This window comes from Betta splendens, chromosome 4 (assembly GCF_900634795.4).
Source record: "Betta splendens chromosome 4, fBetSpl5.4, whole genome shotgun sequence".
Taxonomy (NCBI): domain Eukaryota; kingdom Metazoa; phylum Chordata; class Actinopteri; order Anabantiformes; family Osphronemidae; genus Betta; species Betta splendens.
The window spans coordinates 33,073,184-33,101,071 of record NC_040884.2 but is presented as its reverse complement, the minus strand read 5'-3'; the positions used below and the strand labels follow the sequence as shown (position 1 = coordinate 33,101,071).

At 40.3% G+C, this 27,888-nt stretch overlaps 1 protein-coding gene across 1 annotated transcript in view; it reads left to right on the top strand.

The window, feature by feature from the left end:
* Positions 1–639: 639 nt before the first annotated feature.
* Positions 640–27,888, top strand: part of nlgn1 (neuroligin 1) — a 232,549-nt gene continuing 205,300 nt past the window's right edge. The window contains 5 exon segments of the mRNA XM_029146219.2: positions 640–997; positions 1,084–1,188; positions 21,101–22,081; positions 22,083–22,137; positions 22,875–22,934. Of these exon segments, the coding sequence (XP_029002052.2) occupies positions 21,728–22,081; positions 22,083–22,137; positions 22,875–22,934 (469 nt within the window). The 5' untranslated portion in view covers positions 640–997; positions 1,084–1,188; positions 21,101–21,727.

Below are 27,888 nucleotides of genomic sequence, written 5' to 3'. Positions count from 1 at the left end.
ATTATCACTATTAATAATGTTTGATTATGATAGTTGCAATATCATATATCGCTTGTTCTTGCTCATTGTTTATATTGTTGATGCATTACCAGTGGTGTTTTTTCTATCAAACTATCTGTTAAAATGCAGAGGTTGAACAGAATGTGACCATTGCAGCGTCCATCAACAAGCCTTAATGCAGCATTAGGCACAACCACATTTAATGAGGCTTATCAGGAGAACATGTGGTGTTGAGTCATGTCACTTGCTCTCACTCATGTGACAAAGGGTCATCGGCATCAGCAAGAAGAATGCATTCATCAGAAATAATAATTATTATCATTATTATTATTATTGGTGGCGGGGGTTGTAATAATAAATGAAGTACACTCTCATTCTTTTCTACAGCTGCTGCTGTTTTGTTGTTCATTTCTTACCCCACATCAAAGTTTCCTCTTGTGTTAAATGCATTAAATGATATTTAATGCGAAGTTATAACTTGTCTACTGAAAAGAACACGTGGACATGAATTTCTTACCTACTCATATATCTTTAAAAGTGTGGTGGGGGCGAGTGATGAAGTGTGGTTGTGGAGTTCCTTTGGAGGCCGCTAGGCGCGTCTCTGCTCCATGAAAGCTGCCGGTCGAGGCTGAGGGCTGGAAGAGACGAGGGAGATGAGGAGGGGGAGGACGAGGAGGACAGAGCGGCGAGAGAGAGAGAGAGGACGGTGTCTCACCAGCCAAGTGCAGCTCGAATCGTGAGGAGCGATGGGGGGAAAAATCCCACCGTTGTTTCCTTTTTCCTACATCACCGTCATTAGCGCGTAGACCGTCGCACGTCCAGACTCGGAGGCAAAGCTCTTTTCTTTTTAGGAGAGTATGTTTTTATTACAGTTATCAATAAAGGCAATTTTTGGATGAGCAGACTTGTTGGACTAAAGGGTTTCCCTAATTTGTCTTCGCGCCTGTGTTATTGTTGGACTGCGTCTAACCTGAGTTTCTACCCTCTGGAGTGAAAAGTGCGCCACTCTTTATTTCCCAGGCTTTTATTCTAGCGCTTAAGCCATGGGATTAATTTCATTTTTAATTTTTACTTTATTTTTAGACGGATGTGGCTTCTGGAAAGAATACATCTTATCATAACTGGACCTAATGCAAAGAGGAATACTGTCTGAGGTGGATAAAGCAGCGGATGGATGTTTCCTTAAGGGTAAATACATTCTGACTTTCATTCTGCGGGCTCCGCTGAGCGTTTTAATTTCAGCCGTGGACTGTTGACACTTTAACGTTAAAAAATAGAATGTGAAAAGCGTCTGCGTTTCACTGTAGCTGATTTTGTTGGTATCATTGGGTGCAACATTGTGTGATAGACGATGAGGACAAGTTCAAGTGAAGGTTGCCAAAAATTCAGCTTCCACGTGACGGTAACTGTGCTTAGAGGAAGAATGACAGTGGAGAGAAGAAGCGTTGGAGAGCGTCTCTTCTGCATCTCCTCCGCTTCTGTCTTGTACACGCACTTCTGGCTCACGCACTCACTCCAAGCGCATGGACGCACAGAGCTCGCGCTGTCTGGTTCTGCTCAGAATAACCTTCTTATCTGCATATATAACGTCGAACTGAATAAGCCGTAAATGCACTCAAAAGCATTCAACATCCGCCCGTCGGTTACCACCCGCAGGCTGTGTGTGTGTGTGTGTGTGTGTGTGTGTGTGTGTGTGTGTGTGTGTGTGTGTGTGTGTGTGTGTGTGTGTGTTAATCTATCGTTAACTGTGACTGCCCATCATCATTTCTCTCCATAGAATGGAAACTATTTCATTTAGTCCGAATCGAAGAGAACAACCTAAGTTTGCGCCTGCATATTTTGAATGCAGATTGTCATTTAATAATAATACTCGCGTCGATTCTTTCCACTTAATCAAATGATCGCAAACCACCTCTCAGGCTGATTGCTGGTGGGGGGCGGAGGGGCCTGAGAATGGTGAATAGAGTCTCTCTATCCTCTCCCAGCTCCAGGAGGAGGAGGAGGAAAGTTGCGCACCATCACCATATAAAACTGGATGAATGCGGTATTTGTGTGTGTGTCCACGGACTTGTCTCCAAATGAAGTAGAAGGAGTGTTTGGTTGCTGCCATGCGTGACCCTGGCAGAGAGATTTGAATGGTATGGTCCCCTCAAAGGCCAGGCCGGACTTGAAACAAACAATCAGCTGCAGAGATGTTATAGATGTGATAGATGAAGCCATGCTGGCCTTAGATACCTTCTCTACAGAATTGCTATAAAGTGATGGTGCATATTTTACTTGTTTCTTTCGTTCAGATACTACAATGAGGCAGCAGTTAATCAGCATGTTCCCCACCACAGACATCTCTCATCAGGCACCTTGCTCTTGCAGAGTTTTAAAAGGGATTTGTTCTAATGCAAATCCTATTTGAAGCACAATAATACACAATGCCTCTGATACTTTAACTTACCAGCAATCATCAGCTTTGATAAAGACATAAGTAGTGGAAAGGCATCAGATCATGTGTCATCAGATGGCACAATGTGCCTCTCTCCCCTTCCTCCCCATCTTTTCTTGCTGTGTGCTTGTATTGTTATACCTGGGGTGCTAGAGGCTTGTGTTTTTAGGTACCAGAGGTTTATATCACATCCCAGAAGTTCATGCCACCTCGTCCCAGAAGCTCTCATCTACAATAGCTCAGTCCTTAAGGAACACATCTATTCAAACTTCATCTCATCTTGTCCATTCCTCCCGCCCTCTCTTTTGTTGACCTACACTGTGCTCTTGGAACCACCTCACTGTGTGTTCTGTTATCAAAGTTACATATTACAATGGCAATTGTAGCTTAGACTGTTTGAGGTATTATGGCATCCGCATATGGTCTCAGTGTTGATACATTGATTTTGTATCCATTTGTATTTCACCTTCCTTGAGTTAAGCTAAGCTGTTTCACGTGTGCGCTAAACAGCAACAATGACACACGCAGATGGTTTAGAAAGTTACAGTGAATGCACTGTCAGTGTAGAGCCTGTGTGTCCCTGTTTCACTATCTTCAAGGAGATAACCTATAAGGCCACAGTTTTGTTTACCCCATAAGCAGTGTTGTGCTATAACTGTGATTCTATCTTTAATTAAGTTCAGTTGCTAATATTATATATAGTTAACATAGTACTTTGCTTGGGATTAGTAGTTAAAAGAGGTTTCAGCTCCTATTTGTCCTCAGGTTTCTTAAAAATGCACTTTGCATTACCCACAACTACAATATATAGTAACCTGACAACACATAATCATAATCTGCCAATAAAATAATAACATTTATTAAGAGTCAAAATGTAAATTTAAAGTTATTTACCACTTTAAAATATGTATATATGTACCGTATGTAAAGGGGTGGGAACCAGCTGGTGAAAAACATGTCAAAATCTAAATCCTGGTTTCAAGTACAGGTATTTTTTGCACAGAACATATGCAAATGCAAAACATGACGTCTTTAACATTTTAAGAGTCCTTTAAATTTAAGTTTGAAACAATATAAGCAAAGAAGTTAGAAAACAATCAAGAGGCTGATTATCACTTGCCATCAGTTTCCTGAGGTTTTTGGCAAGTTCTGCCAGAAGGAAACATTTACCTTCTTCAACTATCCCAAAATCGTAGCTATCGATTTGTGCAGGAGCCTTTTCAGACAAAAAAGAGGCAATTTCAAGATATTGGTGTGTGTTTATGTATACTGTATATGCACTCACTGCACCCTCTTTGGTTTGTCTAAATACTTGTTTGATTTCTATTAAGTCTATGCAGCAAAACAACCAAAGTAATGTCTATTCTATGTATTCCTTTATTTAATCAGCGACTTTCTAACTGGTTTGCGTTCTATCCCCTTCTGTTTAAAAGCCACAAGCTGTTTGTAATTGTTAAATGTACTTTTAAACTCTATCTTCTTGTCATGCCACACTTTAAACCATTGTTTAAAGCCCAAATTCCCCCTGCATTCAGTGCAAAGCGAAGGCAGTGTCATGACTATGCACTTGCTCTGTGTTTCTTTAAAAATCATGCAATTGGAATCATTTTTCAATCGGCATGATGTGACAGGGCCAGTCATTTAAAAAAATGACCAATAAATGGCATTTTTGCTGTTGATTTCTAAAGGTAAATGGACAGAAATTATAGCAGATAACAACTCCCTTGCTTAAAGTATCTTTAGATGTGAAATCCCCAAACCAAAGCCAATTTCGAAATATGCATTATGCAATAAAATCAACTGACCCAGTTTACAGAAAATGACAAGATTAGTATTTTCATGGGTTAATTACATCTTAGAAAATTATTTGATGACACACACACACAAACAAATTCTTGGTGAGAAAAAGCACTGATAAAACATAATAATAAATAAATAAATAAGTAAATAAATAGATTATTCACTGAAATTGTGTTTTAACAGAAAACAAAATGTATAAAACTTTTAAAATGTCAAACTGACTGCCAAAAAAAGAATACGAACAATTATATAGACAAGTTAAAGTGTAAGTAAGTGTGTCCTATAATATACACCACATACTGTATAGCTCAAAACGTTTAGTCAGTCTGCCTTTTTTAAACACCTGTTTGATATCATGAACATGAGTCACAGAAAGAGAGGGCTTTGCTTCAGCACACTAGCCGTACTGGTGGATGTGGAACAGAGGAAAGCCGTGGTGGTGGATGTGGCAATACCAAGCGATGGCAACATCAGGAAAAAGGAACATGAGAAACTAGAGAAATACCAAGGGCTCAGAGAGGAACTGGAGAAGGCTTGGAAGGTGAAGGCCACAGTGGTGCCTGTGGTGATCGGAGCACTAGGGGCTGTGACCCCCAAACTGGAGGAGTGGCTACGACAGATCCCTGGAAAAACATCCGAAATCTCAGTCCAGAAAAGTGCAGTCCTAGGAACAGCAAGGATACTGCGCAGAACCCTCAAGCTCCCTGGCCTCTGGTAGAGGACCCGAGCTTGGAAAGGGGATGAGACCACCCCGCGGAGGGTGAAGGGAAGGGAGTTTTATATATATATATATATATATAATATATAATATATATATATATATTATATATAATATATTATATTATATATATATATATATAATATAGTGTGGGACGCCTCCCTGGATGTGGCCCTAAGAGGAAACTGAAACAAATTGAAGAAATGGATTATATGATTGGTAGAGCCCAAAACAGCCTTCAGAGAGATTAGCGGTGAACCCCAAAGGGAAGGTACATCAGTGTCAGATTGCACCACCTGCTGTTGTTTGAGCTAAAGTGGACTTAATGGAATACGACGGAGAATGATTCCACTTCCACTGTTAAGAGAGTGAATCGTAAAAAGCAAAAAAAAAATAAATAAAAAAACAACAACAACACATTGACAAGACAGAAAGCTCCCGGGAAAACAGATTTGACATGGTTACAATTTGCGATCACAAATCCAAGAATTAAGCCAAATAAAAAAACACATCAAAAAGCATTGTGACAAGATGGAAGAGACCTGGTTATGATGAGAGGCTGCTTTGCTGCATCTTGCACAGAGCGTCTTGAATGAGTACAGGGTCAAATTCATTTGCCGGACTATGAAGGTGTTTTGGAGCAGAATGTGCTGCCTCGTGTCAAAAAGCTTGGTGTCAGTGGCAGTTTGTGAATCTGCCAAAAGGAGCGTCACCTCAAATACGCAGAAAAACACCTAGAATGGTGTGAACAAAACAGTGGAGAAAAACATTAGGTTAATGGTAACATCTACATATTTTTCTAGACTATTTTCATTAGTTACCATTTTTTAAATGGGTGTTCTGGAGCCACAGTTAAAAAGCATCGTGTCAGTTTCTTTTTGATGTTTTTTCTCATGCTGAATGCTTTCTGCTTGAAGGAAGCCCATAAACAATAATAAGAAATGTCAAAACAATCCCTAGGAAACAAAGCACAGTTATATTGGTGCTTTGATAGTCAAACTAGTATTGTGCTTCAACATGTTTTGGCAGCAGCCCCACATTCAAATTACTACTCCCCTTGTTTAAATTATCAGGATATTTTAATTGCATAGTTTTACAATCAATCGTGCATCCTTATAATCTAAAATGCTTATAGGGCTTTTAAAATTGAATGTGTAAAATGTTTGATATGCATATGTACAGAGTCATGCCCGTGACTCGTGACCACTGAAAACTGCATGAATAGAGAATCCATCTCTCACTCCAGCAGGTTTTTTGATGGTAAAGGAGGGAGGACTTTTTATCTCACAGAATAACCGTGTCTGGGGAGGACGTGCACTTGTTGAAGTTCCTGGTGCTTTAGTGTATGTCCACTTCTGCGCTCAGTGATATGGGTGTGTAACCACTCTGCTGGGCTTATCTGCATGCTGTAATCCACAAGGAAAGGAAGGAAAATGAGGAGGAAGTGGGCATATTTGGCACAGAATGTCCTGAGAGTCTCACCATCACAGAGTAATAGTGTAGACCCATGTCAGCAGTGAGAACATAGAACAAGCTGGTAAAAGTCAATTATTCCATCAGCAGATAGTTGAGTGTTGAGTGTTTCTGAGTTATTCAAGGTATTGTTGATACTGGAGTTAATATTAGTTGTTTAATAAAGCGTTCATTATTTAATTGGTCGTTGTCTGTGTATCTGGTTTTGCAGCACTGGTAAATTGAGTCGGCTATGGTACAGAGTTCACCCTTCAACTAACTTAAATACAATTGAGACTGTATTGGCTATTCCAAATTGGTTATTGGTAAAAGGATGTGCCCTGTTAATTAATTAATTATTAATTCAGTTAATGATTATTAATCAATCATAAGTGCTTCACTTATCAAACTATAAACATTTGTCATATATAGTTACAAATATTTAAGCTAATAACCAAATTCTGCAAATCTAAATTATAAACATAATTGGTATCTCCACTCAGGACTTATATTCTTAATTGTTATAATTTGTGCTCCTCGTATATCTCCACCAGCTGTGTTTGAATTTAATCAGGTCGGGTCAAATTCCAGTTTAAATGCCACATTACAGTATTAATACCAAAACTCAGTCTGAATCCGTCTGATCTTAATATGTTTTATAGAAAATGTAACTGCATCTAAGCAATTGGTTCACTTTAGGCAACAATTTTGATTTGGCTTAAAAATAATGTTGTTGTCTTTCGGGTTGATTGCACTAGCACGTTACTTTGTTACATATTAGCTCAATAAATCATACATTTAATAATCATGGGTAGTGTATTACTCTTTAAATTTCCTGAGCAGCGTTACGATTGATGTTGTATCTGCATGGACTGCACTGCATGGTGCATGAAACAAAGTAGCTCACAGACCATATTAATGCAGCAGGTAACCACAATACTGCAGGCCTAAGTAGTAGTAATAGTCCAACTTTAACTGCAAGCAGATGCTTTATTGAGACTATAAAGACAAGGCTAAAGAGCTAAAAACAGGACCTATCACATAAACACTGCATCATATCTATGAAACGAACTGTTGCCTGGTGCTTCAGCATGATTCAAGAGTTGGTGTATGTGTTAGGGCTGTTTCAGTCTCTTTGCATCTCACTGTGTTTTGTTGATGTCGTTTCAAAATCTGTGTTCCTAAACAGGAAAATCAAAGGACATTGCAACAACAGAATAAACTTAGTAATCATGAACTAGAACTTATAGAAAATTTAGGACATCCTATTTTCAAAAGGGGTGTAAGACCTGTGTAGGTTTTGAATCCCATTGTTAAACATCTGCATTACAATGCAAAACATGCATAAAGGCTTACATGACTTGATCAACATAGTTATGTTCAGTGATGCTTCAACATGTTTGGATTTCAAAACAATTCATCAATACATTATCTAAGACAGTTATTTCCTGTTTGCATATACCTAAATGTAACTTAATAATTTCTACAGTTGCAGTTGAATAAAGGGCTACTGAAAGTGTTAAATTCAAATAACACTCTGATTTCTCTAATATATTTACATATTAGTGGCACTAATAAAATTCATTTTTAGTTTTAACCAACACAGCACATTAGATCAGACAATCCAAAAGCAAGTCAACAGATTCAGAAACGTCACTGATCAATTCATATTCAGCATTTGGTGCTTGGTGTTTTAGAGTGTCAAGCAGTTTAAAAGATCCTGTAGGAGAACAGAACATTCCTCAAAGATATGTGGAAATCAACAGTATCAGAGCTCATTTAGAACACATATATATCAATATCAATAAAGACATTAAACATAAGGAGTTCAGATGTGGAACCAGGTATCTTATAAAACACTGACATAATGGTCTGTTTTCTTGTGTTCGTCCCTTAGGGTGTCACTTTTAAAGGCTCTAAATCCTTTCACACATTTATGTCAGCTGAAAACTCATCTGAGGCTGGAGCTGAGAGAACACACTGCTTGCAGCCTGATAGGTCTGTTAGGTTTACACGGCTAAAGTGTGTTGTACAGTATATGTGTACGCTCTCAGGGTAGGGCAATGCGACTGCATACAAGCATTGCTAGTCCGATGCACGCACTCACTCACTCACTTGGGTGACCACTGGGAATCAAACCCAGTAAAGACAGTCTTTTGGCCGACAGCTATATTTTACCTGCCTGGAACAAATACTGCAAAAGTGATCTATAATAGGCTTATAAATAAAGATTTGTGTCATGTTACATAAACATATTCATTTCACAACAAAAGGTGTTTTTTGGGATCCATTTTTAATTTTTGGTTACTCACAATGGGTCAAACAGAATAGACACATAGACACTGAAAGTGTGCTTTTGAGATAATCAGAACACAGACTGTCAAACAAAAACATTCCAAATCTTTCTATAGTATTAAACCCCTATCTATTAATTGTCTATTAATATCTATTAATTGTCTATTAATCAGATGCAGGAATCATCCCTAGTATTGCATTCCACCAGCATCCCCTCACCTTCAGAACAGACAAGGGATGGATACAAAGTCACCACGGAGACAACATAGACTTCATGACTATGTAAAACTCAACCAGACATCCCCACAGTAGCCATTTCGATCACACTGCAGCTTGTTAATCTTGTGATATCTGAAGATTTCAGATATTTATGACAAATATACTTGCTTATATTATTATTGATGCAACCCTAAGATTTTAGTAACTTGAATGTGTGGGACAGCTTCCTGGACACGGCTCACCTGTACCTCTGTCCTGAAGCGGTCTTCCTCATGCCGAGCCAGTGTGGTGGCAAGAAAAGCCAGTTTCACGCCAACCTGCTGCTTCCCCATTGACCCTGCTGGCAAGCAAGCACAAAATGTCTGCCAGGTGAACCAAATAGGAAAAGGAAAGCTCAGCTCTTCCACCACCCACACAGATAACACAGTAGCTTTCCATTTTATCCATGCTACAGTTCTCAGGGCGACAGCTGACCAAGTGGACTGCTCAGCTACATTGTACATGGTCTAGATAATGGAATAAAATAAACTGCTGGCAGATTAGTGCTTCATGCACTCCTCCTTTTGTTACCTCAGTCGGCTATAATAACCACCTTTTAACAAGAGTGTGCTCTTGGGTTGTTAGAGGCAGATATACACATAGTCTACTGATTCCGTCACAGCCAGTTATAGTATATTAGCTTGTGGTGTTGTTTATTGTCTTGCTTTTTTTGCTAACTTTTTTGCACAGATTAAGTGTGAACAAGCCAGCAAAAACCAGGAAGGGGAAGGAAAAGGAGGAAAATACGGGGAAGGGAGAGAAGATGAGCAGCAGATTGGGGGGGGAAGTGAACTGACACATCCTCTCAGTACTCATATACCTTACTGCTCCCAAAGCCAGCATGAATGTGTGTGTGCTCGAGTAGGATCTGTGTGTAGGTGTGTGGGTGTGTTTGCGAAGCACTAGCGGCTCTGTGCTGGGGTTTAACTCTGTTCATAGGAGCCAAGGGCACACAGCACTCTGATTTAGACTGACAGGCCAGAACGCAGGCTTCATTCCTCAGTCAGTAGCCTCAATAACAGTCAGCCAGTTTCCCCCTTCAGACTGACAGAGCAAAACTCAACAGTTTAATGAAATTTAGTTAATGGGTTGTTGAAGTATTGTTGAGTATTTGTAACAGTACAAAGCACAATTTAACTATGCAAATGAAGATTCTATCTCTATACATCTAAACAAATTGAGTTGATGGGCTAAGTAACACATGAGCAATGATGTTGCTGTACATTCACTTAATTTAACTCAGTGATAACTCTTTTCTCAGACACGGTTTTATGCTGTGGCACAGCACAACATGTACATTTTTACATGATGTTTTGACATTCACATTTTAAAATTCATTAAACAGAATGTGCCAACTATTGGCATTATAAACAGATTTTCAGTAAACTCAAGTAGTGGAAAACATTGCACCATACCGACAACCACTGGGAAGCTATGACAAAGTGTGCTGAGGCCAATAGCCTCATGCTTACTGAAGAGGCTGTAGTTTATTATTGAAGCCTGGTAAACATTGGACATTGAACACTGGACTGCACATGAAACTAATACCAATGCTAAATTAAAACTGGTGGTAAATAGCGGTAGGGCGAAATGCCTAAAATAGACAAATGGATTGAGAAATGACATTGATGTTGGATAGATTTATCCCATAACAGTAGTGAGAGCCGAGCTGGATGGATGGATGGATGGTGCCAAATATGAGGATATGGATGGGAGTGACTACAGCGCAGGCATGTGTGTTAAGCTGGTGACTGACTAAGCCATAAGTCTTGTGTGAGGCTGTCTTTCCGTCACTCTCTGCATGTTCTGCCTCTCCCTCTAAAATAACACTATATTTTGTGTGGTGACAAGCCAGGATGAAATGATTGGCCCTTTGTTTTCCCCTGACTGCTCTCTCAGATAATCACTGCACCTACTGGCTGCCTCCACATGCTGACTCTACTTTATTAAAGCTGGCCTCTCAATACATTACGTTACTGTAGTTAAGTGTCACTGCTTTGAGTGAGATTCTTATGAAAACTGCAGCTGTGTAGTTTGGACAACTCTGCTGAGGTCAGGACCACTAACGTGGGGGCCTGGTTGCATGGACATCATCACTAGTGTGTTAAGTTCATCTTTCTTCATCTCGCTTCATCTCAGTTGGGGAAGGTTAAGGACAGCCAGGGTACTGTCAAGGTTTTCACCTATAGTTGCTTTTAGTTGTGGTTAGATACAGGGTCCTAAACAGGTCTTCCATTAATTTGAGCATATAAATTTAAAATTGTTTGAATTGAGTCTTTAATAACACTAGGTCCAAAAAAGAGGTCAGACGGGCAAAGTTCAGACACAGTAAATCCAACACAGAGGTGCCGACAGGGACTAGGCAAACAGGAACAAAACACGAATTGGAATGCGATCGTACAGGGACTAGAACTAGATAAAAGAACGCTGGAAAGTGGTGTGTGAACACAACAATTTGGCAAAGGCATGAGGGTGAGTACTGGTATATAAATAGCAAGCTTAATGATTGAGTGCTGATAAATCACATGACCGGATAAACAAGCGGGAACAACTAAGGCAAGACAGGAACTAAACAGGGAGTTGACAAAATAAAAACAGAAATGCCATAATGCAATGACTGGCAGTCCAGATTCTTGAAAATTTGAAACATTATTCTTTTTATAGAACTTCCAAACAGCATCTGTTGTTTCACACTCCCATATCCTGAATATACATCTAGTATATCACTGCACCAGGCGCAATAACTGGTGCTACTGTTCAGTTTGTGATGATAACATGGGCATTATTTACATTAGTTATTTGCAGAATGTGGATTCCCTCAGTTTCCCTTTTTTAGTTTTAATATAAGCTAAGCTGACTTGATTTTTAATAACTGTTGTCATTGGTTGTTTTTATCTGTTTATATATTTTTTATTCCTTATTCCATTCCAAAATTCTTCTAAATTCCATCTAGAAGATACTCAAAATGAACCGATGACACTTCAAAACAGTGTTAAAGTTGTTTCAACATGAGAACCATGTATTAGCTTGTTAGCTCTATCTCAGCTGCCTTTGTCTGCTCTCCAGGCTAAGCCCCTTGCACATTGTAGTAGTCCTTTGAGAGATTAGTAATTGTCATACATGAGGCAAGTCAAAGCCTTTTTTTGTGTCCAATTGTAACTTGTATTGCTCTGGAGTGCTACTGTAACTGTCAAAATAAACAATGGCTGAGAGTGGATTTAGTTACAACCATCCATCACAGTTCAGCTGTCAAATTGAAATGTGTCTCCACTGGACATATATACAATTATTTTCTTAATCCTTGTCATATGTTGCAGACATTAGCTGTTGAAATGATGATGATTTTTTGGAAAGTAATCCAATGTTTGTTAACATGTACAACTGAGATGATGTGTGGTTGGTCCTGATTCTGTCTTAAATCCAGCTCTCTTTTAGATAGAATTCTCTAACAGTGTCTCACAGAATGCTTCATAAATAACACTTAAACAATCAAACCACCAGGTGGTGTTAATGGCTGATTGGTTTATAATGTGCTCTTTTTTAGTTCCTGATGAAAAGTATGTGTCTTCTAAATGTAAATGTTCAAGCCTCCCCAAAGGTCCACACATTACATCCCCACTTTAATAACTGTCATTGAGTCTCAGAAATAGGCAGAGAGTGTGGCTCCAGGCCGCTGGGCTGATCAGAGCTCATTAGAGCAGCGACTCAGACTGAGGGGGCTGCTGCGGAGCGGATTTGTTACGCTAGTGCAGAACCGCGGCCTGGCCAAAAGGTGAAATGGGAAAAGATGAAGTGGAGGATGAGGAGAAGGTAAAAGATGAGGTTACGAGAGGAGAGCAGGAGGAAAATTGTAAACAGAGGGAAGAAATTGAAGAAAAGAGTATTAAAATGAGGAGTGAGAGAAGAAAATACAAAAAACAAGAGAATAGCTAAACAAAAGAGATGAAAGAAAAGGAACAACACAGGTAGCAAAGTATTCATAGAAAGCCACGCAGAGGGGGAGGAGAGTAGGGGAAGGAAAGGTGGATATAGGATGCATTGAATCAAGGTGTGAAAAGGATTATGAAGAAATAATTGCTTCATAAAATCAAGCTCCTCAAAACCAGGTCATTTAAAGCTAAACCTGTACAGTACATTAAAATACGCAAAATAGCATGTTTTACTACCAGTAGGAGAAGGATTGCCTTTTAAAGGAACAAATACATAGAGAAAAGATAGACATAAGATGATACACAAAATCGGATCTGCATAGGATACGATTTATTATATACTTCATGTCTTGCTAAACAGTACAGAAGAACAAGAAGAAGAAGAGAGGTGGGGGTGAGAGAAATGCAATAAACACGCGAGGTGAAGATTGCAGAGGGATTTTTCAGTTGGTTACCCAATCCTCACCACGTGTGAAATTTGCTCTGAACACCCCAGTGGCGTTCAATCACCAGTGTGAAGTGAAGCAACTAGAGAATTAATGCCCAAGTAGAGAGGAAAGGTTGGACAGAATGAATAAAAAAGGGGAAAAAGCAGAACAAACAGCCCTGAAATTGCCTTAAGTAAGTAAACTATTGAATCTAATATTTGTAATTTTGTGGATAATTAGATAAGATCATCAGGAATTTGTATTATATTGCCTGAATTAATTTTATTTTGTTTTGTTTCATTATACTCGGTTGTTGTCAGCATCTGAATTAAGAGTGCTGTGAAAAATGTTTCTAAATTTATACTTATACAACTCAGCAAGGTCTTTATCTCAGCCTAATATCTTTGTTGTATTGACAATGAAGGCTATTCTATTCTATTTGGGGATATCTGCAATTTTTAATGGCATGCTACTTCAATATAGAAAATTATTTAATTAATTAATAAAACTCATTTGCAACTGCTACAAAATGCTTTGTGGTTTCATTCTGACTGGCAACTGTCTGCTTGTCCTTAAAAGATTTTTATCATTTTTAATTTTCATATACATTTACACAAACATATATAGATTTGGATATTAGTAGTGTAGCATAACCTATGACACACTACTGTATTTACTAAAACAACAAAGTATTTAGTATAAACCTTTTGAAAGAAACAGAGTGGAGCTATGTTTTTTCCATAGCTTGTGTTAGTATTCATTGATCTACGCCTTTCATGAAGAAAATATCAGATCTAGGTGGACGCTACTGAATTCCACATCAAGCTAAATGCTTAAATTCAGTTAGTCCACCTGAATCAAACTACAACTGACCTTCTGGAAATACACAAACTGGCTTTGCAGATGGAAGTGCGGCCAGTGCATTCATTCATCATATGATGCCATTTTTATATGTACGCAGCTCTGATTGGTTCAATTCAACTGGATGAGAATACTGTAGACCTCACAACCTTCTAGGGTGCTCTAGCAACTAATGCATTTTGCTTACAGAGGTGTTTTTAGGCGTTTAAATAGGAGAGTACAGACGGGACCTAGGCGTGAGTGCTTGATTCTCATTCTGTAACAGATGTTCACATTGTTGCTGCTCTTTTCTGACATGGCAGACACCATGGTCTGTGCTATTTAAGCCACGTCAGTCTTGTTATTCCCACGGCGCTCCCCTGTTGCTCCCTATGTGTCAACATTGACACTAAATGATTTTTTTTTCAACATTAGTATGAGGCACAAAGGCATGCATGTGGGTCCAAGGGTAGTGTACGTATTTGCATTCCATTCTGGGAATGACACAGAGAAGATGTTTGAGAGCAGTCTGTCTGTTGCCAACCAGTAACCGAAGCTGCACCTTGACTGACGGATCCATTTCGCTTTAGACAGAACATCAATCCTGCACACTGCATTTCACTTTTCACAGAAGACGAGCTGTCTATGCTACTGAATTTGATGTAATATCACAACACCAATACTCTATATAGCATATAACACATACATGATTACTACTTAGCTACAGGGAGGAAACAGACTCTTTGTGGTGCTCTTCTCTCTTTTAGCCAACAGCGATCTGTAAAAATACTTTTGGCTTAATAATAGTTTCTGATGTTTGTAGTGCAGTTGATTGCACAGCAGCCCTTACCATTTTCTACAGCATCTTCCATGTGAAGCGTTGTTGACAGATGCTGACTGTCGTGTGTTTGGAGAACCATTGGGCGAGTAACGCGTCTTCGATTTCCACATACGCTGACATCACTCGCTCTACTCTGACATAAATTGGCACAGGCAAAGCCGGTGTTATTTCTGTTTTTCTTTGCAGCTTTATGTAAAAACACTTGCAGCTCCATTTATGGGCACACTCAACAATCAATGTGGTTCCTTTTTTAGTGTGATCTCTCTATTGTCTGCTTTCACTCCACTCTCCTCTTACTTTCTGCATTGCTTTTGCTTGTATGTATGGAGTTTTGCCCTTACTGCTGGGAGGGAGGGCTTATAGAGCTCACATTCAAATGATGGGGGAGATGACAGTCAGCTTCATCATCACATGTGCTCGGGAATTCATAATTGTGTGCCTCTGTGTGGTTTGACTGGAGAAAAGCACTACATCAGGGATTATTTAGTCTTACTCAACAGATGTTGCCAAAGGCAGAAGAAAAGGGTTCTCTGCTGCTGTTTTCCGAGCCGACAGATGGAAACCTAAATCATCTGATTCCCTAATGCTTTTACCTACCGCCACTAGACTGACAGATGCCTGTTTCCCTATAAATCTCTAAGAAAAAAAACCACATAAAATTTATATTAGATTTGTGCCATATATAGTCATTTTTAAGATCCAGTTCAATTTAAGATACTCGTAGTTGTAGTCTAGTTGTATCAACTTTGTTTTGTAGGACAGCGTACAGTGCTGTGATTACCTCTGAGGCTGTCACTAGTGTTACAGACCACATGACTGCTTCTGGTGGACGGTTCATGAATTGGTTGCTTCATTATGGTTACAGTAAAAAGCTAATGGATGAAAGATGAAAGCTTTCCTTTTTCTCAAAGTGCACAAGCTTGCTGTGCGTGGTGTTTCTTCCAGTGTCTCTTGTCTTTAGTACAGTAGTTGTTGGGTTAAATGCAGAGGATCAATTTGTTTTGACATTTTGTAACAAATGTAATAATGACAATAAATGACTTTCTTCTTCTAAGCTGATATTTTTAAGCCACAATTTACACTTTGTACAGTAGATACAAGAAAGACGTATGATTGTAGTATTACGTTTATAGTATAAGCTGTATGTGTAGTCCATGGGATCTGGTTATAGTATATTTTGCTGTTTTCCATTTAGACTTCCAGTACCGATGATTATACTGCTTGTTATGACATTCATGTTTTGATTTTTCCCCTCTCCCCCTTGCACACATTACCGTGCCAGTATAGTTTCCATCTTGCCCTTGTTGACTGGTAATTTGCATTTACGTTATACTATATATTTAAACACACACACACACACACACACACCACACACACACCACCCACACACACACACACAACACACACACACAGACCAGGTGTACCCGCCCTCTCGCCCAACGACCAGCTGGGATAGGGTGCAGCCCCCGCGACCCCGCATGGAACTAAACGGTTAGAAGATGGATGAACTTTGGAATTTTGAGATGATTTTACGTATATCAGCATAGACAGATATCAGTGGCCCTGCCCCGACAGACAGAACCAATATGTTTGGCTTTGAACGGGCTTACAACTCCAAAATCATTAACAGTAGCATATTGCAGCAGGCTGACGCAGAATCGCTGCATTCAGCAAGTTTTGCCTTTTCTCTGTGCTCCTGCTGTAAAATATTTTTCCCGTGCTTTTCAAACTTAGTACTGAGGTGTCATCCATATTTTCTCCTTGAATCAATTCTGTATTAGTCCCAGTTTTTCCCTCCTGACTGCTTAGGTTTTATATCACAGCACTGCCATAAGCTCAGCTCACACCCTGAAAAGCACCACAGCTATTGGTCGAGTTCCATTGTGCCACTCAATTAAGACCCTTAAAACCAAATAACTGGATTGTTTTCATAGTTGTCAAAGACAAAGAGCAAATGGTAACAGCATCCTCTAACAATTTCCACATGTTTAAGAGCAGGCCTGTGTCTAGACCAGATATAGTATGTTTTGCATTTCAAGCTATACAAGCTCTGTTTCATGTGTTCAAGCATTTATCCCTTGAAAAACCCAAAACAACGCAAAGCAAAACAAGTATGAGGTCCAATCGAAGCATTACTGCTAAAGGCAGTAAAGCATGAAATTAAGGAAACCTGGGTCCTCCCTATTTGGATAAGCTTTCCTCTCAAAATAACCACCATTTTGAAAAAGTTTGTAGTAGAGCATGTATGTACAGCATACACAGTCATATTTATGATAGGCCTGCATCTCTTAGACATGAATGCAGTGGGGAAGTGATGAACTAAATTCCTTTCTCTCCGTTAAGCCTGCAGTCAGCATCTCTACCTTAGCATGGTCAGAGGAATGCTTGTGTGTTGAATAGGCCATCATTACCCTTGAAGACATGGCTGGATCACCTTGACAGTTTGGGTGGTGAGACTGGGCCAGACTGAAACTCTGGTGTCCTGTGAGACAGATTAGGTAAATGAAATGAAGTGTATGGATCTTCATCAAACTGTTTGACATTTTTGTGGCTTAACTTATGAGTAATACATGACATGTAACAATCATATTCCTTAGTAAGAAGGGTTTGTGCCCTTAAACGGTAATGTGCATCTTCGATCTCTCTGGAATGGGTATTGGTACAAATTCCCCTAATGGACTGTAACTCCAATGCCTCGTGTTTTACATGTGATTGTACAGTTAAAAAAGATCATTGTGGAGTCCAGATGATAAGTTGCTGGTATTTAAAACGTTCCATTATCACCCCTGAGGGGGGAAAAACAGAGCAATAATTTTTTCAGTCAATGCAAAGAAGCCTGTCAAGTAAAATGAAAAATTCCTCTGTATACTGATGATTCTTAAATTTTCAATTTGTGCAGCCACAATCATCACAACAGCAGTCACTCTCCTGAGTTCAGTCTGAAATAGAACAACACCGTTGTTGTAATGTATCAGTTGTTGATTTTGTCAATGTGGACAATATTGTTACATCAGCAATAATTCTACACTGAAACAGCTGTATTCTGAAAGGTGCAATTTTGTTAATTATAATAAAAACAAGCACATTTGACACTACTAAAAGCTGTTAGAGAAAGAAATAATGGAATAAATTCAGAGTAACCACAGTTAATAGGAAGGATGATGTGATGGTGCTCAAACCAAGCAGTTTGTTACAGTATGTTTTTCCCACTATATATTTATGTCTGACAATGTGTATCACAAAGTCTCCACAATCATTGATATTTATTAGAAATATCATATTTTCTTATTATACATATTATATTATTATAAATATCCCTGTGACAATACAGGACATCTTTTTATATTTAGCATCTGTTCAGATTGTTACTGTTTTGACTGTGATTGGTCAGTCCTGTTGGCCATGCCCATCTAGGCTCGATTGCAACTTTGTTGCCAGACCAATCATGAACAGTTTTCTACATATGGGGGGTATTGCACAAAGGTGGGACACTTCCAGAATAAGTGCAGTATGAGTAAACTATAATGATCTACCTATAAATAACAATCACGTGACAAACATACCGGTAGATAAACGTAGATCAATATAATAAAGAGAGACTAAACTGAGGCAACTTATTTGCAGAAAATAATATTTTCTAACAGAACAGGGAGATAATCCAAATAAACTAACTGATCCTGGACGTTATCTTGTTTGGACCAGGCTCAAGGACTGCGCAGACCAGCTAGTGCAGATCTTCAAACCGGTCCTACACCAGTCCATTACGCTATCCTCCCTCACGGACTAGTGTCCAAAGTAGAGGCCCTCAGGCTCAGACTGCCCCCAGAGGGTTAGAATAGGGTCCCACATGTCGACAGCCCTCACCCTCGGTACCGGCTCCCCACAGGGCTGTGTGCTGAGCCCCCTGTCCTACAACCTCCTCCCACCCCAGCAACACAATCATCATGTTTGCTGATGACACCACTGTGGTGGGGCTCATTCATTTATTCAGCAGGACTCATTACACCCTGAACAAGGGAACAACAAGGACAAACAGAATAAGACACAATTTTTAGCCACCATTATTGCCTTACTGTAAATACTGCTAAAATTCTAAAAGTGAAATGTCAGTGTGGTGTGGCTTAGCTTACTTAGAGCTATGCAATAGTTGTGTGTGTGTGTGTGTGTGTGTGTGTGTGTGTGTGTGTGTGTGTGTGTGTGTGTGTGTGTGTGTGTGTGTGTGTGTGTGTGTGTGTGTCCAAAGTGTGTGTGTGTTACAGGTGTTTTATATTTTCTTATCTAGCAGTTTTTAATTTTTTTTTATGACCACTTTTTTGTTAATCACTGAAATAATGCATTTGAATTTCGTTGTACAATGTACAATGAGAATAAAGTTATTCTATTTTATTCTATTAATCTTGATAATACACCATCTTCCTTTGTCTGTATTATCCATTTTATAATGTATAATCTTGTTAGTATTGCTTCTAGTTTTCTCCTGTTAACCGGTGGCGGTCAAGCTGGCTGCTGATGAAATTTCTCCATTGTGGGACTAACATTCTATTCTGTTAAACAGAGATTTTGATTTTCTGCTCCTCTCATTAAGTTCTCATTTTCTGTAGATACAGTAGTTCAATTACTGCTGTAAAGTAATTTTGGTTCTCTGGTCAATTGAGAAGAGAGAAAAGAAGAAGAACAACAAGTAGCAACAGACCCAGGCAGGATGGCTGGACCAGTATCTGGAAAGAAGATACAAAAGAGGTTCCTCAGCAGCAGGTGTCCAGCAGCTTAACTAGAAGCTTTATCAAAAAGCAAGGTTCTCAGCCTGGTCCTAAAGTAGAGAGGGTGTCTGCTTCCACAACCTGAACTAGAAGCTGGTTCCACCAAGGGGCTTGGTAGTTAAAGAATCTACCTCCCACTCTTACATCTAGAACCTCTAGAACCAGCAGTAGACCAGCGCTGATTATAAAAGCATATGCGGGACAAGATAGTGCTTTATCATGAGGTGCTTTGTAAGTGAGGGGAAGAATTTTAATGTGTATCTCATCCTTCTCTGCTTCATTAGCATGCTTTGCATTGATTTGTTAGTTTCTTGTTCCTGCCTTGGCACTGATTTAATGCTGCTTATTTACTGTAGCGTTTACCTCCTGGGTCTTTGCATTTGGCTCCCTCCTGTTTGTTGGCACCACTATTTTTAATGTGTGTGGTCCTAGTTGGTCTAAGCCCAGTTGTTTGTCTTACAAATTGTCACAGAAACCCTGGACATAGTAAGTTTGACCAAACATAAGAACATCCTCTGATTTCCACCTTCACATGTCACTTCCTCCTCTTATTATGATTTTGCTATTCTGATGTTATAAATGTCTGTGTGTTGTTTGTTTCATAGCAGCCTGTCACTCACTGCTTTCTCTCTCTCTATTGCAAGGTGAAAAAGAAGTAAGGTTTTACCTATAAACGATAGCTACATCTGTGTGTGTATGCGTGTGTCTGCTAGATAGATGCGTGTGGAACCATGTCGTACCCTCAAGACAACTTAGGTTTAAGTATTTTTGTAAACCTGTGCCTTCCTGTTAGTCAGACAATCAATGTGTGTGTGTGGGTGTGTGTGTGTGTGTGTGTGTGTGTGTGTGTGTGTGTGTGTGTGTGTGTGTGTGTGTGTGTGTGTGTGTGTTAAATAGGATTGACTTGGTGTATGAAATCCAAAGGAGAACTCATCCAGGTGGAACACTGACTTGTAAGAAGTGTGAAAAAGCATGAAAAGCACATAGCAGGCATGACAAGCCTTCATGTTCTACATCACTCATTCATACACAAGCCTTCCATAGATTCCTACAAGTGTCTCTTTTTATCACAAACTCCACTGTATGTAAACATAGTGACCAATGTCCATTAATGTAAAGGAAGTTCTTACTGTTTAGACCGCGATCCCCTAAAAGATCTCCTAACCCTGTATAGTATCTGTAGTACTGTTGGTACCCAAACCTCAACAGTGCTCTGCATGCCAGAATTTAAGCAGGTTGTAACATGTCACATCGTCAAGGACATGGGCCATTTAGCTTTCACACCACTTAAGCTGGCAAGTACAGTAACTGTTAATGCTAACTGTTGCTTTTTGTGTTACAGAGGACATTGGACTGGACAGAACTACTCCAACGACGGCTGCACTAACTCCTCAGCTTCCGCTGCTGTACGTGGAAGTCCACTTACCCCAGTACGATGGAAACCTTTAGCACGGGCTCACCGGTGGTGCAGCTACTGAAAAGTGATGCATAAAGATGAGCTCTTCATTGTTTTCTTCTTCACTATCATGGTTGGTGGCTGGACCGTTTTGAGGTATAACCACATCACTAGGAATATTGCTCAAATTTGCCTTCACCAAGCTGGATGAGACTGATGGCTGCTACTTGAACACTAGAGGGATACTCACCGTCAGGAAATTAAATGGGATCAGTGGCAAACACAGAGCTCGTCCATTCCACTTGCTGGTACCTGTGAGTGAATGTGAAGTTAGCTTGATTGTGTGTTTGTGTTTGCATCTGCGTATCATAAGTGAGTGGCAGGAATTTTCACCTGGAAATAACAAGAGGATACAGCAAACTGTTTAAAAAAACAGGAAGTAGCAGCTATGTTCAATTGGAGGCACCGTTTGAGGACAAGGTGGCAGCTCCTTCCTACTGACAAGAGCGGAAGAATGTGGGATATGTAGGGCTGGAGAGTTCCCTAAACACCAGTTGGTTGGTGTCCTGTCTGATGTGGCTGGGACTGCTGCTGCTGCAGGCGGCTCCTGCTTCGGTGTTGGCTCAGAAGTTTGATGAGAATGACCCAGTGGTGACCATCACCTACGGCAAGCTGCGAGGAGTCAAAAAGGAGCTCAACAATGAGATCCTGGGTCCTGTGGTGCAGTTCCTGGGTGTACCGTATGCCGCTCCGCCCACTGGAGAGCGCCGTTTCCAGCCGCCGGAACCGCCGGCTTCGTGGCCCGAGACGCGCAACGCCACACACTTTGCCCCGGTGTGCCCTCAGAGCATCGTGGAGGGCCGCCTGCCAGATGTGATGCTGCCGGTGTGGTTCACCAACAGCATTGATGTGGTGTCCACATATGTCCCAGGACCAAAACGAGGATTGTCTCTATCTTAATATCTACGTCCCCACTGAGGATGGTGAGTTTGCCTGTGGGCAAAGGGCAGGATGAATATAGGGACAATGAGAGGGGGCAGGGCAGATAAAGCCGAAGAACCTATGGGTAAAGGAACAGTGTGTAGGGAAAGCATGACTGTGCATGTTTAATGTGCATGACTCTGCTTATTGTAACATGTGTGTGAATTGGGTTAGTGAAAAAGAACAGTGTGGTGTGTTTGTGGCATTCCATTAAAGCCCAATTAATCCTCTTTTCATTCCACTCCATATCTGTCTCGTTCCTCTTTCCTTCCTTTTTAACTTTCCCCTCCCCCACCTCCATTCCTCTAATCTGATGCCGTGCTCTTCTTTTTCTTCCTCATCACCTTATTTGTTCTCCTTTGCAGACTCCTTCTCCTCCCCTCCTTTAACCTCTGGAAGCTCATCATAGCCTATATGCTCCACCACAATAGCCGCAGTTCATTAAACAAGACAGTCGTTGTCATGATCATCCACTGATTGATTTGCTGGCTGACTGATAGGACTGAATACTTCCTGATTTCACTAGTGTGATTCATTTTTTCCTTTTTCTTTCACTCTAAGTCCTTTTCACTCAATCAGCATTCGGTGTGTGTGTGTGTGTGTGTGTGTGTGTGTGTGTGTGTGTGTGTGTGTGTGTGTGTGTGTGTGTTGTGTGTGTGTGCACTTGCATGCCAGCTCCTGTGTGCGTTGTTCGTCCAGGGGCTCCATGTTATTCTTTAGTTTTCTATTCATTTTACAGTCAAAAGAATATCCAAGGAATGTGCCAGGAAACCGGGCAAGAAAATATGTAGACAAGGAGGTATGTATGATCTGAACGCAACTTTTACAATGCCACGACAAGAAGCAAGGGTCTGAAAATACAGAGGGAGTACTTATGTGCAGCTCTGCAAGGACTCTAGGTATACTATAGTAGGGAAGTCAAAGTCAAGTTCAAGGTCTACAAATTGTTTGGGTCACGACTCAGATATGAAAAAAAAAGAACGAGAAGACTTTAAATAAAAAAGAATCCATTTTTAAACATAAAGGCTGAAAAGAATAAGCTGTCAGAAACGTCTCTCTACAACTGCCTTTGCTGAATGCAATTGAAAAGGATAAGCTGGTCGAGCCAGGAAAGCCTTTTCAGACTTGTCAGATTTGACAGGGACCATTAAACATGCTGCACATAGTAACAATGGCTATTTGATGCTAAATCACCTAAAACAGGCCTGTAATTTGTAGGACTTTGAGATTGCAGGATGGTGGTCATGGTAGTGTGTGCACCTTTAAAACTCCCTCTTTCATTGATGTGTGTGCTCTTATTCCTTAGCAAGATTTGAATATTTGTTTGTCAGATCAGGGATGAGAAGGTCTTTCGCGACGAGGGCTGATGTGTGAGAAGATATCGGCTCATTCGTGGCATCATGTCACAAACACTCTGCACTGTTAAACACGATGAGCTGAGGCCGGCCCCTGACTGTGTAATCTCTATTAAGGTAGCTGAGCTGTGTTCAGGTTGGCTCAGATGACTGTGTTAAGCACTGTTTCATCAAGATAATGGTCCTTTTTCTCTGTCTTCCTCCCCCTGTCTCTCAGCCTCCCCCTCTCTGGAGCTGTGTGTACAGTAACTGTTTGTGTGAAAAGAGCGAGATATGCTGACAGCGTACTTGATAAGGCCTGAGTGTTAATGTCATTGTCTTGGCAGCAGCCTGCATTATCACTTAGCGTCCACTCCCTCACTTCCTACTGCACAGAAACATGCTGAGTGTGACCTCCAGACGAGAGGCGAACATTGTACAGGCCTCACGCAACATAAAGGGTCTTTATTGTAAGACCTAGACAATCTCATTTGTTTTTTTGGATTTCGTTTTAATGCAAAAGGAGATCAGGTTGAGAAAGTGGTGAATGTTGAACTTACTGCTTTTTGGCTGTTTATTAAATAAGATCCATGCTTTGTTTTTATTGCTCTTCTCTCACAGTATGAGTTTGCTTACAGTAATGCTTAGTTAATGTTAATGTAAACAATGGACAAACATCATGGATGGGTGAGAAGAAAAGGAGGACCCTGGGAACAGAGGGGTAGAGGCCCGTTGAATCTAAATGGACCCCATGAAAAGTAATATAAAAAAAATCTCAGCACATTTGTAGTGGTTTGTCTTGTGTGGTAGTAGAAAGCAATTAAGCTGCTGGTAAATGTAAATGTAGGTTGAAAGTGTTGATGGCACATTGTTGCACTTTGGGTCCTAAAAGGACTCTGAGCTCAAATTTTCCAAAGACCAAACAAAAATACACTACTTGGTTAAATATATGCCAAATGCATAACCGCCAAAATGATAAAGAGCCAAGTCCCATTTAGTGCATTTAGTTTGCCTATTGTGCTATGGGCATGCTCAGATTCAATGCAGTTCCTAAACAAATCAGTATCTGTTATACTTATATTGAAGCAAAGTAACAGAGACACAAAACCTGAGATAATGTTTTTATAAATCCTCGCCAACATTTTCTTTATGTATTTTTATGTCAGAAACCGTGAATGTGGTAAAATATTTGATAAAATGAATGTACAAAACAACATGTTGACCTAAAAATGATTTGTGCAAAACACCTAGGTCGTAGTTTATTGTCAAATAATGTCCAGGCGAGCACAAAGGTCAACATTTAAAGGCCAAGAAATGGCGCAATAATGACCAACGCTTGAAAAAACAGCAAGGAAACGTGTTTTGTGTGATGACTCGCGCTCCATGGATGGAAGTTGTGGGCTTTTTTCTCCTGGATAACATAATTTTGCTGATATTTTATTCATTGGAATCTTGCTGACAAAATGGGACTTTGCATGTATAAATCTATCAAAGTTAGACTTAACTAATCCGTTTGACGAAGAAGCACTGACTAACTCTGACCACTGCTAATGGTCTGAACTGTGGTAATGCTGTACAGTGCTGTATTATCTATTCATCACTCAATAATCATCACAATAATTCTGCTCATATAACTCTAGGACACAAAGTGTAATAGCTGTGAGCCTCATCCCTTTGTCATCATAAGGATTATTGTACCATTTTGTGCATTCCTGCCCACAGAAGTCTTCCGTGGTTAAAAGCAGTATTTCCGATCTTCCTGGGATGATGTGCGGTCATTAAGTTATTGCATGCTGGGATTATGGTATCAGATGACAGCTAGTGGCACCTCATTGCCTCGGGAAAGTGTAGAAACGAAAGAGTCTAATCTAAAGATATTAGTAAAAAATACCTTTCAGTCTAGAGCTCATTGTTGTCTGAGTCCCGCAGCTACAGTATACGACATTAGCAGAAAGTTGTTTGTCATGAAGTATTTGGGGCGACCTTGGATGTGTGTGTGGCTTAAAAATTCATACAGTAATTAATCTGCTCATTTCTTTTAACTATTAAACATATGTGACTTTGTTTGAGCTTCAGAATACGAGTGATACAAAGTTTACCCTTTTGTTCTAAGACAATATAAAACACTGACCATGATGCACTAAGATTTATTTTATTATAGGAAAACAAGTGGCTAAGATGCTTGTTATTCCTTTAAAGGGGGTATCAAACCCTATATGAACTTGATGCTGATTGTTTCTAATTCCACGCTCCAGCTCCATCATCTTTGGTCAAGTGAATCAACAAATCAGCCCTGTTCTGCAGCTGCAGCTTCTTCAGTGTACTTTCTATTTCACTCCAGAATAAAGGGTAATGGTCGCTTAAACCTATATTCATTATACTGCAGTATATGAATGTCATCTAAACATCTATATTCATATTGTATTTCTGCATTTCACAGAAACACTGACACCAACATGATGTCATTTCTAAGAGCCAGGGTTCTTACATATTATCTGCTCCTAATCGTACTGTAAAGAGCTGAGTCTTTTGCGTTTTTGCATGACTTTGGGCTCCTTCCTGCTTGTTCTGTGCTTTTAGAATCACTGTCTCTTTCCAAACCCACGGCTGACTGCAGGCATGTTCAGTTCTGCAAGTTGTCAAAATGTGTTACAGGTAACAGGAAGGGGCAGTGGGTGAAGATAAGTTCACCCAGCACATACATCCAAGCTTTGAACAATAACAGCATAATAATAGTTGCTTAGTTATATTAAGGGACATCAGGCTGGAGCAGATAGAATTTAAACATTTTTTATAACTCCATGCCCCTGACTAAAATGCATTTTACTATGAAAAATTTCACATCCATGAATTTATTAAACCACGATTTTATCCGCTTTCGACAATCTCAGCTTTCAGAAGTAGGAAGAACATATCAGCGGTTCAATACATACTGTACATACTCACATTCGCACTCATGGACAATTTAGAGGCATTAATGAACCCAATTCCCACTCAGGCACATTTACAGTACATAGAATACACAAACTCTACAAAGAAAGGCACCTTGATTCAACCGTAAGCCCTTCCCTTTCAGCTGTGGGGTTACTGCTGACCATGACTCCTCCTGTCTGCGACAGTTACCAAAAGATACTGTATAAATCTATAAATCTCTACATTTAGTCCTGTAGGAGTTAGTCCTGAAAAGAAGTATTCAGTTTTTAGATTAATTCAAACAAGCAAGTAGAGATGGAGGACTGTGACAGGCAAGTTCCAACCTGCCAATCAGGTGTGCATGTGGTGCGGTGGGTGATGCATGTTCAAAAACCCAAACGTCAGACTGATTTCATGTCCAGTGTGACATGGTGTCCATTCCATGTCTTTTATCTTTTCACCTAATGAAGGCAGGTTGACACACAGACCCCATCATAACTATACGATGGCGTCACATTGTGCCACTCCTGGGGTGTTCAATAATACCGTGAAAGCTTATGAGACACCAGTGGACTAATGCATTATTGCTGCAAAATGAATATGTGTTGCAACCTCTTGTGTCTATGACTGTCCACACACAAGCTCTTTGACTGCTCCTGTTCCACAGAAAGAAACTGGATGCTCGTTGCACTGGTTTTGATGGGGCCAGGGATCAGGGTCACTTCAAGGATTCCTGAAAGCTGTTAGATGCTGAACCACAGTGTCTGTGAGTTTTCTTTGTGGAGGGTTGGGACTCCCTCCATGTTGTCATTATGTTGAATTAAGCATTGAGCTTTTTACCATAACTAGGCCATTTAAACTGCAAAGTAGGCCATTTCCCAGTGTGCGTTCATGCTGTTTAGTGTCTCACACAGACTCCGAAACATTTCAACGTGTTGCATTAGTTTAAGATTTCTGTGCTGTTTGCGCTTTGTGGAGGTTTAAAATAGGAGTTCTGGGTTTTTCATTACTTCTTCACAAATCATCCTATCCATCATACTTTTCCATCACTGTCTCTTCCCACCTGTCTCACGCTCCCTCTGCACACGTTGGCCTTTTCCCTGGTGTCTGTCTCTGCCTCTCCATCTGTCCTGACCTATTCACCTCGCTGCATCTCACTTTCCCTCACTGTCTGTTGCTCCTGCTTGTGTTGTATTCTCTCTTATTTTTCTTTGGCTTTGTCCCAGTTTTGTAGTTGTTGAAGGAGGCTCCTGCGGGAGAATGGTGCGCGCGCGCGCACGCATGCACGCACGCACACACGCACGCACGCACGCACGCACGCACGCACACACACACACACACACACAGCCAGAGTGGAGAAAATATAAGACAGGAGCAGGCATGGCCCTTCTTGTGCTCGGGTCTCCCTCGAGGGGCTCTGTCACCTCTACTCACAGCTTAACTTCTCCACACTGGTCTTTATATGCTAGTATGTTGAGCTCCTGTGTGTGTCTGTGCAGATGACTT